Source organism: Nylanderia fulva, unplaced genomic scaffold (genome assembly GCF_048542155.1).
Source record: "Nylanderia fulva isolate GAGA-0341 unplaced genomic scaffold, ASM4854215v1 Scaffold15, whole genome shotgun sequence".
In the NCBI taxonomy this organism is placed as follows: Eukaryota; Metazoa; Arthropoda; class Insecta; order Hymenoptera; family Formicidae; genus Nylanderia; species Nylanderia fulva.
In genome coordinates, this window is record NW_028189730.1 from 3483366 (window position 1) to 3500844 (window position 17479).

General features: G+C 28.5%; 1 protein-coding gene across 2 annotated transcripts; it reads left to right on the forward strand.

Moving 5' to 3' along the window:
- The first annotated feature begins 3879 nt into the window (after positions 1-3879).
- On the forward strand, positions 3880-17469 carry LOC114943231 (purine nucleoside phosphorylase). Of its 2 annotated transcripts, none has more exons than XM_029318826.2 (6): positions 3880-4102; positions 10558-10652; positions 11531-11739; positions 11839-12014; positions 13183-13373; positions 14374-17469. In XM_029318826.2, the coding sequence occupies exons 1-6, from the start codon at positions 3999-4001 to the stop codon at positions 14604-14606; spliced, it is 1008 nt and encodes a 335-aa protein (XP_029174659.1). In that variant the 5' UTR covers positions 3880-3998; the 3' UTR covers positions 14607-17469. The 2 variants fall into 2 exon arrangements, with proteins under 2 accessions (XP_029174659.1, XP_029174660.1); XM_029318827.2 differs by having other exon boundaries at positions 11561-11739.
- Positions 17470-17479: the final 10 nt, after the last annotated feature.

A 17479-nucleotide genomic window follows, 5' to 3' on the forward strand; every position in this document is an offset into this window, starting at 1 on the left:
ATTTATTTAAAATAAATAATATTTTCCAGGTAGCAAGCTGACGTCATTAAACGTCAAAATGACATCGTTTTGACGTCAGCTTGCTACCTGAGTTATTTGATATGAAAAATATTTATTTGATATAAGAAAATCCGATTTAAAACAAATAAATATTTATTTGTTTTAAATAAATGATTTATTTGGTAGTACTGAACTAAATATGTATTAATTTAGTCATTTTTTCAGTGTACTGCATTTTTTTCATTTAAATGGTTTTTTTTTAAAACAAGAGAATTGTTGAAAATTTTTTTTACAGAATAAATTTTTTTTATTTTCCGAAATTAAAATATAAGATAATAAAATAAAATTTATGAAAATAAGTTTGTTTTATAAACTAAATTAATTAATATTGTAAAAGGGACAGTGTGTGCAATTTTTATGAAAAAATTTATTGATATAATTTTATCTCGTTAAGACTGTTTATAATATTAATTTATTAAAAATATGAATTAGCTCTACAATATATATGTAATAATTAACTGAAATTAATAAGAATTAATTAATTGTATACAAAGCTTTTCTCTATGTAAAATAGTCATAATCAATTATATATTATTTTAGTAATTAATTATATTTTTTTTGTTAATTAATTATAATATTATTAATTTTAATTTTTATAATTTTAATTTCAAAATAAAATAAAGAGCAAATCACGGGAATTTTGAATAAACTGTATAGAATATTGTGAGAACATTCTACCTCTAGTCCGGAACATTCAATAATTCTCTTCTCCAATGAAGTTACTACTGATCAACTTTCGACCAACTATGCTGATCGGTTTTGTCGTTCCATAGATAATCATGTTGCGCATTATTCAGTATTTAACGTGCCTGCGATAACGCGTTATCTAAAAATAAAAAAAAGAATTTTTTAAATCGATGGTTTTAACATTCTGTTACGCAACTGCATCATGTCTTCTAATGATAATTGAGTAAAATATTCATATTCTCTGGCCTCTCGAGTAATGCAACATTGATTATTTAGAAAATCACGTGTGCATAAATATTTACAACATTATAAATATACATCTAATAAAAACAGAGTTGGGTAAATTAATGAGTTGCTTATAAAATTAATTTAGTTAAGTTAAAAGTTGCATGAACAAAAAATTAACTCAGTTAAAGTTAAGTTAAGATTAAATTAATTGAAGTTAAATCAAAAATTAATTTTTAAAAATATTATTTATATTAAATTAGAGTCTTGTATTCTCATTAATTCTTTTAAAATTGATAATAACAAATAGCAAAGAAATTGTGATTTTTATATAGAAATATATTTTTTGGTAATTACAATTGATGACAAATGAACATAAAAAATAACTCTAGTTGAAGTTAAAAGTTGTTAATTTTTTAACTTTTAATTAATTAATTAGTTATTTTACCCGATCCTGAATAATATATAATAATAAATCTTATCTTATATACTAATAGAAAAATTTTTAAAATTTCTCTCTTGTTTTGGAATTTAAAAATAAAAATAAATTCAACAGAAGAGTTTCAGTCGAGCAGATAAGACAGACGTCGATTACGAAATGGTGTGAGGAAAAGCGAAGAATGCGTCAATCTCGACCTAAGTGTCATCCACGAAGATCTGCTGGGGTTCCATATTATCATCTGTGTGTGTGTGTGTGTGTGTGTGTGTGTATTTACGTGTGACCTCCGATAGCTTATCATTATACAGTCATAAATATATAAGCACAATACGCTGTGTGTAAATATTACGGCACGTTGAATCTGATGCCAATCAGAGCTTCGCAATTGGAAAATGCAAGCTGATCATCATCTGATTCAAGCCAATTCGTTTTTAGCGATGTGAGATCGTTAATTTTGCAAATGTCCTCGCGTATATATTAGTTGATAGTATATATACATGTGTGCGTAAGTAAATGTATGTACACAAGTTAATTAAACGACAGGCTTTCTCTTCTTTTAACGATATTACTTGTATTAATAAGAAGTATAATTGTATAAAAAGTATAATTGTAGTTTTTAAGATTGTAAATCCAGTTTTTCGTAAAATAAATTTGTTAAAAAGAAAACAGAAATCATTAAATAATTTTTTTCATTTATTTATATTATTTATTAATATATTTTTATTAAATACAATTTCGAATTAAACTTCTTAAAATAGTTCTATTAAGTGAAAGAACTAATAAATAAAAAAATTCCTGCTCTTTTTTATATTATTCTCAAAGTACAAATCTCTTGAAAAATTTTCGAAATTTTTGATCAATAATATTTTTAATGTTATTAATATATATCTAATTTATGAATATGATTTTTCTATCTAACTTTTGAGCACGAAAGAAGTAGAGTACTTTTTTATACACAATTTAAGAAAGAATGAATAAGAAATAATATTGTGTAAGTATATTATCTATTTTCTAATATTTATTTTATTGTAACACTTTTTTATCTTATCTAAACAATGCATACCTGAACATTTAGTTCTATATATGTTGTAACTCTTTATGTCTACAGCGTGTGTCAATAGATTATGATCCTAAACGAGAATTAGATGATAAATAATAATTCGAAAATATTGAAATGTAATAATTAAAAAATATATAATAAATACTCGTTTTGACTAACTTATGGTTTAATTTGTTCTGCAGAATAAGAATTTTTATTTGTATTTTAAAAAGCCATAAATGTATATATATATATATATATATTTAAAAGAAAAATTTAAAAAATTTGAAAATTTGATAGAAACTCAACTGTTCCATCTAAAAAGTTCTGAAAAATTTAGATTAGATTAAAATTATACAGAAAAAACTAAAAAGAAAAAAAATTGCAAACTTTTTTCTTCGATAAACAGAAATGAAACATTTAATTAATAATATTGTAAAAAACTAGTCTAATCTGAATTTGCAGAAAATACGAGAGAATGGACGAGTATATTTTTCAAGGCACGTGTCGTCATGCATGTGTATGTCTTCTTTCATGTCTTAACTATATATAATGTTATCTCATGAAAATGCTTGCGTGCATTTCACTTGTGTTCGTTTATTGATGCTGAGGCGAGAAATAATAAGTTAAATGCTTCACAATTGAATCCAGAGAAAATCAGATCGATTCGAGTGTTACTATAAATTTTAAAAGAATTAACAAACAAAATTCTAATTTGATATACAGTTTTTAAAAATTAACTTGATTTAACTTCAGTTAATTTAATCTTAACTTGAGCTGAATTAATTTTTTGTTCATGCAACTTTTAACTTAACTAAATTTATTTCATAAGAAATTATAATTTTAACTTAATTTAATTTAAAAAAATCATTAACTTACCCTATATATAATTATCTTCACGAAATACAATTGAAGGTATTACAATAACTAATTGAAGCTAATTCTCCAACTTCATTTATCTATTAATTCTGCATATATTATTCAAAAATGAATAAATCATAACTTTTAAAATCCATATATAAATATCTATAATTACACGCAATATATGCGATATTGTTGCATTCGAAGCAAAAATACAATAATAAATCGATACTCCATCTTTGTCTCTGTCCTTCTTCATCTTTGCAAATCATTGATTTGTAATCACAGTCGATGTTGACTAAAATATTACTCCGCCGCGCTAGATCTGGCGCCCCATCGACGTCGAAACGTCATTGTCGGAATAAATAACAATAATTGGACCACTTGGTCCGCAAAGGGTTATCATCTTATGCGCCTTCTCCTTCTGCCCCGTCTGCTTTCTCTGATTATCCTGCGCGCGGATTGGCCGACGTGCTCACGAGTGCCCGAGATTATTGGTCGGCTCATTCGAGAGCCCGCATTTTTTTAATTCACGCGTGAACTTCTCTATAAAACGAGCGCACGAAAGTCACGCCAGCACTATCAGTGTTGTAAGTGTTGCAATATACGGTCGACTGGTCAGTCGCTCTTTCTTTCTCGTTCTTTTCAATTTTTTTCAACGAGTGACACTTGTTATTCCAAGTGAAAATGCCATTTCCGGATACCGCCAATGGTTACGACAGTCTTCCGGCTGTCAAACGATCCATCAATAACGACGAGTTCCAAACGAACGCGAAGCATGCGCGAAACACGTAAGTGTCAAATTCGAATTAGTTTCTCTTTCGGAAAATTTCGACATCACTCCGGACGTGAAATACAAGATCGTTCAAAATTATTCGGCCGATTTCAAGTTTCTTTTTTTTATTTTCGTGCATAGTGATGTATTAATTTAGAGGAAAACTGTCCGAGTCTTCTCTTATCTGGTATAAGTGCTCGATAACTTTTCTTATAAGATAAGAAATACAATTTAGATGTATTTGTAATTTTCCAAAATATAGTCGAATTATATTTTGACTATATTTTTGAAATTTACAAATATATTTAAATTTTGTAACCCTGATGCATCAATCATTAAGAAAACTGTTCAAGTCTTCTCTTATCTTATATAAGTGTTCGATTACTTTTCTTAAATTCTGAGAAGATATTTTACCTTAATTCTCGAGAAGATCCATTTCTTTATCGAGCACATATAAGATAAGAAACAAAATTTAGAGTTTTTTTTTATATATAGCGCTAATCATTATATATTTGTAAATTTCAAAAATATAGTCGAATTATTTTGAGTAACCCTATATGTGCAAAAGAAAGATTTAAAAATGAAGAGAAATAAAAAAATTAACAGACTTGATATTTTTTGTGTAAATTTTTTTCTTATTTTTATTTTTTTTAATTATTTACTTTTTATTACTTTTTATTATTATATAAATTTTTTATGTAAATCTTTGCTGAAAATCAGGTATTTTTGCAACTTTTTAATGTAACGTTTAATATGTAATTGACTATCGAATTAAAATTTCTTAGAGTTTACGCTTGAAATCAATTACAGGTGAAAATTCGTTCAAACAATTTTCGAAACATTATCTCAGGTTTAATAATGTATTTCAATATCACTGAGCAAATTGCGAAAAGAATACATACGGAATGTAACAGAATGCCAAAATATGCGTGCGTTATAAACAATATTTGCCGGATGTTAATGATTACCGATATTGCGAAATTAGTTATGTTAATTGTTTACTTCTCACAAATATCTGACGCAAATCGAACGAATGAAGTATTCCGAGCGCGCCCACTGTAATTCGATGTAATTTCGCTCCGAAACTGGTACAAAACGGTGCGGTTACCTGCTAAACTACCGGGGCACGCTCAAATAGTGGAGGATTTAAGCTAAATGCATAACATAGGCTTCAGGGGTATTACAAATCATGCATCGAAATACGTCGGCGCGTATGCAAAATGCACTTCCGGGGATATACGTGGTGTTCAAGCGGAAGTGTCCTATTTTTGGGCCCTTGTAACTAGGTGAAAGAAAAATTACGACTATTTTTTTATCTTTCACATTCTATTTTTTTAATTATTTTTAATAAAGATTTTTTCGTCATATATTTATGTTAAAAAAAATAAAATAAAAATACATATTTGAGAGTTAAATAAATATAAATATAATGAATTGTTTTATTTATGTCTTTGCTTTCTAGTTTTATTATCTTTGCAGATCAGTTATTTATAATCACAGTTTATATTGACACATATTTTATAATTATAGATTGAATAAAAATTACAGAGAAACTTTCAATTATATTAAAGACGCGTTTAAATCATGAAACAGGGAAAGAATGATAGATTAATTGATCGAAAATTATATAAATAACAATATATAAATTTGCAAGCATATACGAATATCATTTTTGTCTGCGATAAAAGTCTTTTAGAGATCCCAATGTCAATTAAGAAATTACAAATGCGCATTAGTGGAGTAAAAAATTGACTTCCAATTTGTCATCGAATTTTTTCCCTGACGTACGTACATTTATTCAAGAGGAAAATTTCATCAGTTACGGATAGATCGATTGTTTCACATTCACATTGAATGACTAATGGATCAATTACAAGTGACACATCGCTACACATGTTTTGTCTGCTATGGTGATACATCAATAAACGAAGGTTAAGAAGTAAAAAAAAAAAAAATAAATATATATAGCTTTATTATGTCGCTTTAAAATGATATTCAAGGGCAAGCACGAATGCAACACTTTCCAATTATCAATTTTATTTTAATCTATTTTTTCCGATGCGTTTACACACTGTAAAAAATATGTAAAGTTACATAAATAATAAATGTAAAATTACATGATAAATAATGAAAAGGTAGACATTTCTATTATTTATGTAATTTTATAAAAATAAGTAAAATTACATAAATAATAAATGTAATTTTACAAAAATATGTAAAATTACACAAATAATAAATGTAAAATTACATGATAAATATAATGAAAAGGTAAACATTTCTATTATTTATCGTGTAATTTTACACTTATGATTTATGTAATTTTACATATTTTTGTGTAACATATTACATATTTTTTTACAGTGGCAGTGCGAACAAAAACTGATAAATGCATTTTTATCCATATAGGTATTTTTTTACTCTTTAGATATTTCGGTCACACTATATGTCGGAGATTCACGCAAACCTCATCTATCGTGCATGCGTCCATAAACACACACGTGCGAATAAATGTACGCGCAAAATTTCCGCGCACGTCACACACGCGAACATAGTTATCGAATTTACGCAGTATTTGAATTTACTCGCGGTTACACGGCCGTACATGGCTGTTCATAGTTTCGCAAAATGCAGGGAATATTGTGATCAAAAATGTCCCGAGCATATTAGAGGAGATTTGAGGAAGATTTCTTGAAAGCTTCAAATTCCTAAAAATTTTTAAATAATTTCTAGACTTAACGATTTAATATTTGTTTTCGAAAAAAATCAGTAATATTACTATGGTTACAAATTGTGTTAAATTTTTGTTTGTAAAAGAAATTAAAATAAATTTTCAAATTCCAAAAAATCTTCAAATAATTTCTAGACCTAACGATTTAATAATTGAGCCGTTTATTTTGAAAGCTCGTGGAAGCTTTCGAAAAAATTCATAATATTGATATGGTTAAACAAATTGTGTTAAAATTTTTGTTTGTAAAATAAATTAAACCAAATAAATAGCTTAGTTCATGGATTTAAAGGCTGGAATCATCTGAGACATTTGAGGAAGATTTCTTGAAAGCTTCAAATTCCAAAAAATCTTAAGGTAATTTCTAGACCTAACCATTTAATAATTGAGTTGTTTATTTTGAAAAAAATCCATAATATTGTTATAGTTAAACAAATTGTGTTAAAATTTTTGTTTGTAAAAGAAATTAAAATTTCCAAATAAATAGCTCAATTCATAAATTTAAAGGCCGGAGCCATTTAAGAGATTTCTTAAAATCTTTAAATCACAAAAAATCTTAAAATAATTTCTAGACCTAACGATAATAAATGAGCCGTTCATTTTGAAAGCTCGTGTAAGTTTTCGAAAAAATCCATGATATTACTATGGTTAAACAAATTGTGTTAAGATGTTTGTTTGTAGAAACATCAAAATTTCCAAATAAATGTCTCGGTTGATAGATTTAAAGGCCGGAACCATCCACGTGTGTGCTTGCCACATCACATAAGACAATTGTCTGATTCAGAAAAGGCAGACGTTATAAAAAAAGGAAAGAAAGAAAGAAAGAAAGAAGAGGAGGTCATCGCGAGACACGCGAGATACAAGTCGACGTGTAAGTGGCGTGAGAAACTCAAGAAACCGAGGAACCAAGGCTGGAGGATCTCTTTAAAGATTCAAGAGTCTGTGGAAAAATTGGCAGCATCGGAAATCTAACTTAAAAATATATATTGATATCAGTGTTATTATGACATAAAATTTTTTCACGTACTTTTTCAAAATAAGGGTACAGTAGAGAGTTGAATAAAAAATTTCACGTCGATTCCTCTTCTTTATTCACCAGAAAAGCAATTTATCACGCAGATCGTATATTTCGACAATAATAAGGGTTGATAATTATGTCGCTAATTTGTTTGTTAAAAATAAATTTAGCATCAATTGATTTGACGCAATAACCTGCATCGTATTATTCATTTTCTTGTCGCACAATATTCCGTGGTTGTATATTTAAAATGAATGTAGAATCAGAAGTTTATTTAAGAATTTAACATTTTTCTAAGTAATAATTAACAAGCATGAGAGGAGCAGAAATTAAAAATTCAAATTTTTTTAAATTTATGATAAATGATTGTGTGCTCTGTAGTACTCATATTTATGATTTACGCGAGAATTAAAAACAAGATTAGTTGCGTAACATGAGAGAATCAATATCAGTTATTCTATGAAAATTAATAGAGCGTGTATACATATACACGTAATTCTATATGCAGCTGCGAAGCAAACTTTCAATATATATATATACCGATGTTTAATCACAGTCGCTTATAATTTTGAAAGCTTATTTGTAAATCTTGATATTTCCGCACGCATGGCTATTCGACTCTAATTAATTTTCCGAATAAATAAAATCGAAGTAATTGATTTAACGTTTCGCGTATGTGGCAATTCGATTTTATATGCCCCGGTGTTTGCCGAAGCAAAATGTTGAATTAATTTGTTTAATGGCCGAGCTCTAAAAGTTAATTAGGATCGAAATTCCTAATACACAGAGATATCAAGGTTTATAATAGTTGCGGAGTTATAAGCGAATATATAGTTCTATATTAGTATAGAGAGTTTGCATGTTTGAGACTTGTAATTATGCACACCGCTTACTCTATCAATACTCTTAGCTCGACTGATATCGATTCTTGTTGCATAATTGATCTTGTTCTTTAGCTTGTTACAGTGTCGATACAACGCAGCATGACAATCTTATCGCAGAAATTAAAATAAGATTTAAATTTTTAATTGCTACGCGACGTATTATCGTCTAAAAAACGTAATAAAACGTTTGAGATTTTATATAATCTCCGATTGTTTCTCAATGTCGCTGCAAGAAAAAAACTACACGTGCTGTATTGTTCGTGTGTGACGTCATATCAATCAAGATCATTTTACATAAATTGAATTATAATAAAGTTATATATTTTCAACGTTTGTCGAACTGTCAAAATATGATCTAATATATAGCTGCTCTTGATTATTATTTAAATAAAAAATTTAAGATTTTATATAATTTAATTTTTTTCTCAATGTTGATGCAAGAAAAATTGTGTAACGTCATATCAATCAATATAAAAATTATTTTACACAAATTGAATTAATAAAGTTAAATATCTTTGACATTTGTCAAACTGTCAAAATACATACGTGATTTAATAGCTGCTCTTGATTATTATCTATATAAAAAGTTCAAGATTTTATAAAATTTGATTTTTTTTCAATGTTGACGTAAGAAAAAAATAACATGTAGTGCACACATTGTTTGTCATTGTGACGTCACGTCAATCAATATCAAAATTCCAACAAATGGAATTACAATAAAGTTATATATTTTCAACGTTTGTCGAACTGTCAAAATACATGATTTAATAGCTATAGCAATACAAAATAGACAAATAAATCATTGACAGTTGATTCAACTTTACACGTTTTCTTTTTGAGAAAGAAAATGCGTGGAACAAATTTATTACAAAGCAGAGTTAAATAATACACAGAATGTGTATTATTATTATTAAATTATTACTAAATTATTAAATTATTAAATATTGCGTTTCCCAGCAGTCATTATCGAATGACTGTCCTTGCGACGTCTAACTTTTGCAGCCAACGCTGTATCGGAGCAACTAAAACGATCTCTATGGTTGTCATTACCGCAAAGCTTAGGTACGCAATTACATGTAATTATGACAGGACGTTTAATATAGCCGCGCGATAGTTGCAAGCTCCAACGGCGAGCATGACGTCCGCTTAATCAGTACCAATCTGTTGAATACGCTTTAATATGTCTCTGCGATATCGGCATAGAGAGAAGGAAAGCTCCGCCATGTTCTGAGAATTACTTCGCAACCCTCTCGCGTCATCAATAGCTTCCCTCAATACGGGTTGGTTCATAATATTGTGCATCGGGGCAAATGGGAAAGTTGAATAAACAGGGTGTATACTCAAATCTTAGAAATAAATTCTCTGAGAATTTCACGATTTTCCAGGTACTTTTGTTCAAAATTCCCAGGTAACATAAAAGTATTATAAATAATATTTAGAATACAATTTTAAAATAAGTTTATTTAAATAAGGTACTTAATTTTTTAACATAAATGAAAAATTTGTTTAATATAATACTGTAATATAGTATTATATTATAATAAAATATATTTTAATATATACTTTATAAAAACTAATAAATTTTATATTCTTTGAAACTATATTTTAAAATCAAAGGGGCAATTTTTTAAAAAATTTCCAGAGTTTAAATCAAATTCCATGATAATTCCAGGATTTTTCAAGGTAGAACAAAATTCCTTGAAAATTCCAGGATTTCCAGAATTTCCCAGAAAGTATACACCCTGAAAAAATTATACAAATCTGAATTTACGTCTTTAATTTTGAATAATTTTGTTGATCGATTTATTAAGAAAAATAAAGAATTTTTATTTTAATATTTATAGGTATACCTTTGAAATTTTGCAAGAATCAGCGCAGTATCTGCTGGATCGCATCAAGATCAGACCGAAAATAGGAATTATATGCGGCTCAGGAATGGGTTAGTAATATTGCATATTTGTACTCTTAAACGATTCATTCATAATTGAATAATTAATGAGATAATTTTGTTCGATTATAAATTGGCATTAAATTCCATTACTAATTCATTATCAATTCAATGATAAATAATTGTGCACAACTATGTAAAAGATAAAATAATATTTATGAATTTAAGAATTTAATAATTCTTATTCTAAAAAAATTTAATAATTCTTATTCATATATATATATTTTCTTCATTTTTAATATCTACATGATTTACTTATCAAATGTGCTTTTTCAAATTACAAAAAATTGAAAAAAATAAGTGTTTACCAAAAATAGTGGTTTAATCAAAATATTATGAAAGATTCTACTCGGTATTATTTTTGAGCATTATTGTTATAGCATTAAGGGGATGCTGCCGTTGTTCTGTTTTACCGATTTTAAGTTAGGTGAGGTTCACTTTTTATTGAATATACAGATTGAAAAATTCTCTACAATAAAGGTACTGAAAATAAGTTGCGCTGTCCGCCAACTAATATTTGCTGTTTTATGTTCTATGCAAATATACATACATAATTAACCCAATTAATTGTGGAGAAGTATTTTTCAACCTGTATAGCCAATAAAAAGAAAAGCCCTTGAACTCAAAGTCGGTAAAATAGTCATGGTTTTCAGCATCCCCTTAATAATGTTTGTCCATTCACGTTTTCCACTTATATGTGTTCTTTTTTATCTATACATATTCACGCTTATATTTCTATTATTTACAAATTTAAAGTCATCTAATCTTGTCCTGATTCTTACGTATTTTCCTCGCGTTAGAAAGCTTTACTTCGAACGGTTGCGGGACTTTCGGTTTATCCTACCAGTGCTTTGTTTATTCCTAAACAGGATCATATGAGCAAAACGAGTTGTGTCCAGGTTCGCTCGCGGAGTATCTCGTGGACAAGCAATGCTTCCCCTACGAAGAAATCCCGCATTTCCCGATGTCCACGGTAAAGGGCCACACCGGCCAGATGGTCTTCGGGTATCTTCAGGGTGTTCCGGTCATGTGCATGCAAGGGAGGTTTCATTACTACGAGGGCTATCCGCTCTGGAAGGTACGGCTGACCGCGTAGAATCGTCGCATGATAGGGATATGAAGATGCGTGGGAAATGGTTTATTATGTTAATCGAAATGTAACAATGGCTATCCGCAGTGCGCCATGCCGGTGAGGGTGATGAAGCTGGTGGGTGTGACGCATTTAATCGCCACTAACGCGGCCGGCGGTTTAAATCCCACTTACAAAGTTGGCGATATCATGATAGTGAAGGATCATGTGAATATGATGGGTTTTGCAGGCAACAACCCGCTTCAAGGACCAAATGACGACAGGTGGGACACGTAGAATTAAACTTCTTCCCCATCCAGTTTATACATTTTTGATTTCCATCTTTATTAAATTTTTACAATTAGGATTATTATTAGTTGAGATATTTGTATGATCATTTATATTATAATTATTTGTTTTTTTTTCTAGAAGGGCATATTCATTATATTTATATATTCTTATATTCAGAGTATGGGTTATTATTTATAGAAATTTAAATTTAATTAGTTTAAAAGATTTTATTATTTTATTAGGTCATGTTTATCGATTAATAATTATGTGCGTCAATATATTAAAGATATAAAAAAAATTATCTTAAATAATTATCCTTAATTTTATCATATCGATGAGGAATTTTTCACCTTTATATTTTTGTATTCTGCAATATAAAAAAATTATAAATAATAATAATATTACATTTTCCGAATACAAAGGACATTTAAAGCTTTGGGTATCCGTTCATCGACAGAAGGGTTATGCAAAGTTCGAGAGAATCGTATACTATATGCGTGCAGAGGCAAATTTCGAAAGGATTAATCTTCGTAGTCACGATCGCGAGAAAAAAAAAATTAAATTCACTCATCCGGGAAAAGCGAGAACAAATACAACTATTGGCGGGAACGAGCTGGTTAAGAAGTTGTAAGAGGATTCGGAGAAAAAGGTGTCGCGCGATGAAAGAAAGTGAAAGAGATGGTGAGAAGGACTCGGGCCAGGAAAGGGAGAGAGAAAAGAGAAAAAAGCAAGGTAGAGGAAACGTAGAAAGACTTTGCTGAGCAAATACGTCAATCAGCTTCTTTATGTCGCCGTGTAAATAGTTCATCAATCCGATTTTCAAGAGGTTATTCCAATGAAATAAATTAATGCCATTCTTTCTATCTATTTCTCCGTCTCTCTCTCTCTTTCTTTCTTGCTCAAGTTCCTCGACAAGTTTTGATAATGGTCCGAAGAATTCAACGGAAGCGGATTCGAATTCGTTAACAATGTAAATTTCTATTATTTTTTTTCTCGGATTTGTTCATATTTTTAACAAGCGAGGAAAGAGATATTTTATATCTCCCGGCTTTTTTCAACGGAGATTGAAAGTTAAATAAAGCGAAAACCGCAATATATCGCTATTCGTGATTTATTGTCGATTCCGTTCTTCAGTATTTTTTAACATATCTTTTTTCTCAGATTCGGACCTCGATTTCCGCCCATGAATAAAGCCTATAACACCGAACTGATGGAGACCGGTAGACAAGTAGCTCAAGAGATGGGCATCGGTGATATTGTGCACAGAGGGGTTTACACGTGTTTAGGCGGTCCTAATTTCGAGACAGTGGCGGAATTGAAGATGCTGAGGATGGTCGGTGTTGATGCAGTTGGTATGTAATTTATTTCTCAATTAATCGAGCCTCTAGAAGGTTTTTTTTGCAAATATAACGTGTCTTCTGACCAATAAAAATATATAAATCTAATAAAAATATATAAATTTTTAATTATTCAGAAAAAATGTGAAGAAAAAATATCTACATATATTTATATACTTTGATATTCAAATCAGAAAGTATAAAATTATCGTAAATTTTTATCCTTTCAAGTGACACTCCTTAATCATTAAAAAAACCGATGAATAAATATTATGAGAGATAATCAGACTGATAATTATTACAATATTAACCTGTATGTGTAAAATATATGTTAATCATAAGTAAGTCATTAATTTCCTTTGCAAGCCAACTAATGATTGATTCAATATGTTTCGTAATGTCATATCTCGCTTATCTGCATAACACAGCATGGGAGGCAATTAAATCTGTAGAGTAAATGAGATAACAGAATGATGAAATTAATACTTCTTATAAGATCATTTTTTAAATTGATTGCTCTAATAATTATCACTATGTATATATAAAATAGGAAAATGATTTATGTAATTATGGTCACAAGATACAAAATATAAAATTAATTATTAATTTTGTAATTAAAAAATTAGTGTGTTATTTTCATTTAAAATAATTTTCATTACAAGTGTATATCTTTCTTACATAATAATTTATTATTATCGTATATACGTACACTGAAAAAATAAATTTGTTAACTTGACTAAACAAAATATTTTGTTAATATTGGATGTATAACAATATTTAAAGTAAATACTACTATATGTTGAATTAACAAAATTAGTAATTGAATTGAAAGGTTTAGTTAACAAATTTATTTTTCAGCGTATGTAGCTTTATCATCATTTAGCAACTTGTTTTCTCGAGTGTTGAGCTATATTTAATAACATTTGATGATTTCCTCACTTCTCTATACGCAAATATTTGTCACGTACGTGCGCAATGTTGTACTTATATATATGATATTTATTACATCATTTAGGCATGTCCACGGTTCACGAGGTTATCACCGCACGTCATTGCGATCTCACCGTATTCGCGTTTAGTTTAATTACGAATCAGTGCGTTATCGATTACGAAGATCATTGCGAGGCGAACCATGAAGAGGTAATGGACGTCGGTAAAGCACGACAACCGCTTCTTCAAGAATTCGTATCCAAGATGGTAATACGTCTCAGGGATCTCTCAAAACAGCCTACGAAATCATTGGATTGAGAACTTTATTCCTCCAGATACGATTAGAGCAATTCCCTTCACTCGATGAGGAATTCTTTCGAATGATTGATTCATTCATTTTCGTATTTAAATAAGAAGTCTTTAAGAGGATGCTGACTATGACTGTTTTACCGACTTTGAGTTCAAAGGCTTTTCTTTTTATTGGCTGTACAGATTGAAAAATCCTTCTCCACAATTCAAGTACTGATAATAATAAACGGGAAGCGCTGTAATTTCGTATAAAAAACAATAACAGTTTTTTATCGGCCTCTTGCATCAGCTCATGACAATACTTATTTACTACAAAAGTACTGCAGTTTCTTTGTGCACAAAATATGGCGCTTCCAATAGAGATGACATGAAAGAATAATACAGAAATAATAAAAATATTATCAATATTTTTATTGCGGAGGATTTTTCAATCTGTATATTCAATAAAAAGTGAACCTAACTTAACTTAAAGTCGGTAAAACAGAACAACGGCAGCATCCCCTTAAGAGGAATAAAAAAATATTGCACAATAGGAAAATTAGTGTTTTTTCTTTATCAAAAACGGTCCACGTAAACATTTTTGTGTTATATTTAACACATTCATGTTAATTTAACATGTTGCTGTTGTGTTAATTAAACTTTTTTTTTTATTTTATAGTACTATTTTACTAGAACTATTTTTAATTATAGTATAAATATGTTCTGTTTCATTAGTGACAAGATTTATCAGTAAAATTTACAGAAAAAATATTTATTTTATATTTTATAAGTGGGGATGATAAAATCTAAAATTAATAGATTTTTAGTTAATTTTAACATTAAAATTATGTTAAAATTACACAAAATTTATTTTAAAAATTACTTGAAGTTTTGCGTTTATTTTGTGTTAAAATATTAACACAGTATTTGTGTCTCTATTTAACATATCTATATTATGTTAAATTAACACAAAAATTTCTGTGGATATGTGATATCTGTTAAATTTTTAACACAAATTTTTCAACTGTGTGACGACGCAGAGAAATTTTTCAGTTATATAAGATCTTGTTTTTCGGTAGAAGTAAAAAATATCCAAAACTCTATAATGTAGATCTAATAAAAAAAAAAAATAAAATAATTGACAAATCGTCGAACCTTCCTTATCTCATCTTCATTATCTTGTCGTGTTTTACTTATTTAGTTGGCGCTTGAATTCTACTTATCTGAATTCTAGCTTGATTCAGATCTCAATTGATTCGTTACACGCTTTGAGAGGTCCTCGGATCGAAGAAGAAGAGAAGGATGAGAAACGAAGGAGAAAGAGAATAGAGGAAAGCCTTACAGATGGTTAGTTGGGACTTTCCCTCGATTTTTCACCCTCATTTCGTTATCTTCATCTCATTCTCGCCCTCTTCTATCGTTAATGCATCGTCGTTCGGCTTTAATAAATCTTAAAGCTCGAGGACCATATGGCGCAGGAATAGCGAATTAAATTATGATTCGACAAGCGGAAAAATTGTGCAGTAGTAGAGCAATCGCCAGGAGCATCTCCTTGCTTCTAGGATCTACTAGGGTGTTTTGGGTAGAAAGATTCTTGTTCTGTTAAACGCAGTCACTTTAGAAAAGACATTATTTGTCAAAGTTATTTTTCGAGAACTACCAAAAACACATTATGTATATATAATTTTGAAAATCTGCGCGGCATAAATTTACATGTAAAAAATATGAGAAAACAGATTAACGAAAAAAATGAGACATAAAAGTAATTAAAAAATTCAAATGTAAATAAAAAAGGGATTTAAGTAATGCACATCTATTATTGCGTTCGTTATTTAAATTTTGGGAATTATTTATTGTGTAAAAATTATACATAAATATGACTCTTACTTGGATGACTGTCATCAAAATACGATATTTCTTATTTGGAATATCGTGTGTTTTCCGGTAAAAAAATAGAAATAAAACTTTTGTTTATTATACGAGTAATGAATGAATGTTTATCGCTAGAAGAAAGGTGCAATATAATGAGAATAAAAATTAAAGATGTTAATAGAAAAAGATTAAGAGAGAAGGAGATTATATACTTAAATAAATTTAGATTTACTTAATGTTTTATCAAGTATAAATTAAAATTTTAGAGATTAGATATAAAGAATATTTTTAAAATTACATACAACTACGTATTAAATAATTATACTTTAATTTTAACGATGTTAAAACAAGTTTATGAATATTATATTGTTTAAAATAATTATACAAAATTATTGAGTCGAAATCAATTAAACTAGGAATAATTTCGTACATTTATTGCATTTTGCAGTCAAATCATATTTAATGTAATCATTTGTTTAGATTACTAATTTATTATTTTTACATTTATTGCTAATACAAGTTATTCCTAGTTTAATAATATGTGATGTTTTGAATTTGTAGTTTATTTTTTATTTAGCAAGTTATTATAAGATACTATTATATGTACTTATAAATTTTCTATCTTATATTTTATAAAACTAACTATATTTTCGTCTTTTATAGACGCTATCAAGAAATGAAATTTGTTATTTTTTGTTAATTGAATAAAGTAATCAATGAGAGAGAATTTATATTGCGGTATAAAATGTAGATACATATATAGCATAGAAAATAGGGTTGTATTTTAACTACATAGATTTTAACATTGTATCGACAACGAGTATGTATTGTGTAACTAATTGTTATCTAGATTGAAATCCACGTGTCTGCAGTAAATGCAGAAATGCAAAATTGTGCATTTCGTATAATTGTAAACTGTAGAATTGTATGTGTATATAATTCAATTATCGATTATCTCATTTACTTCCTCGTGTAAATAAAATATTTTTATTGTGTTATAAATAAATGTAGTGAAATATAATTTCATTCTT

Coding starts and splice junctions, on each gene's coding strand:
- LOC114943231 (XM_029318826.2), top strand. CDS start 3,999: ATGCCATTTCCGGATACCGCCAATGGTTACGACAGTCTTCCGGCTGTC. Junction 12,015..13,182: donor CAAGGACCAAATGACGACAG/GTGGGACACGTA, acceptor CTTTTTTCTCAG/ATTCGGACCTCGATTTCCGC. Junction 13,374..14,373: donor GGTCGGTGTTGATGCAGTTG/GTATGTAATTTA, acceptor TACATCATTTAG/GCATGTCCACGGTTCACGAG.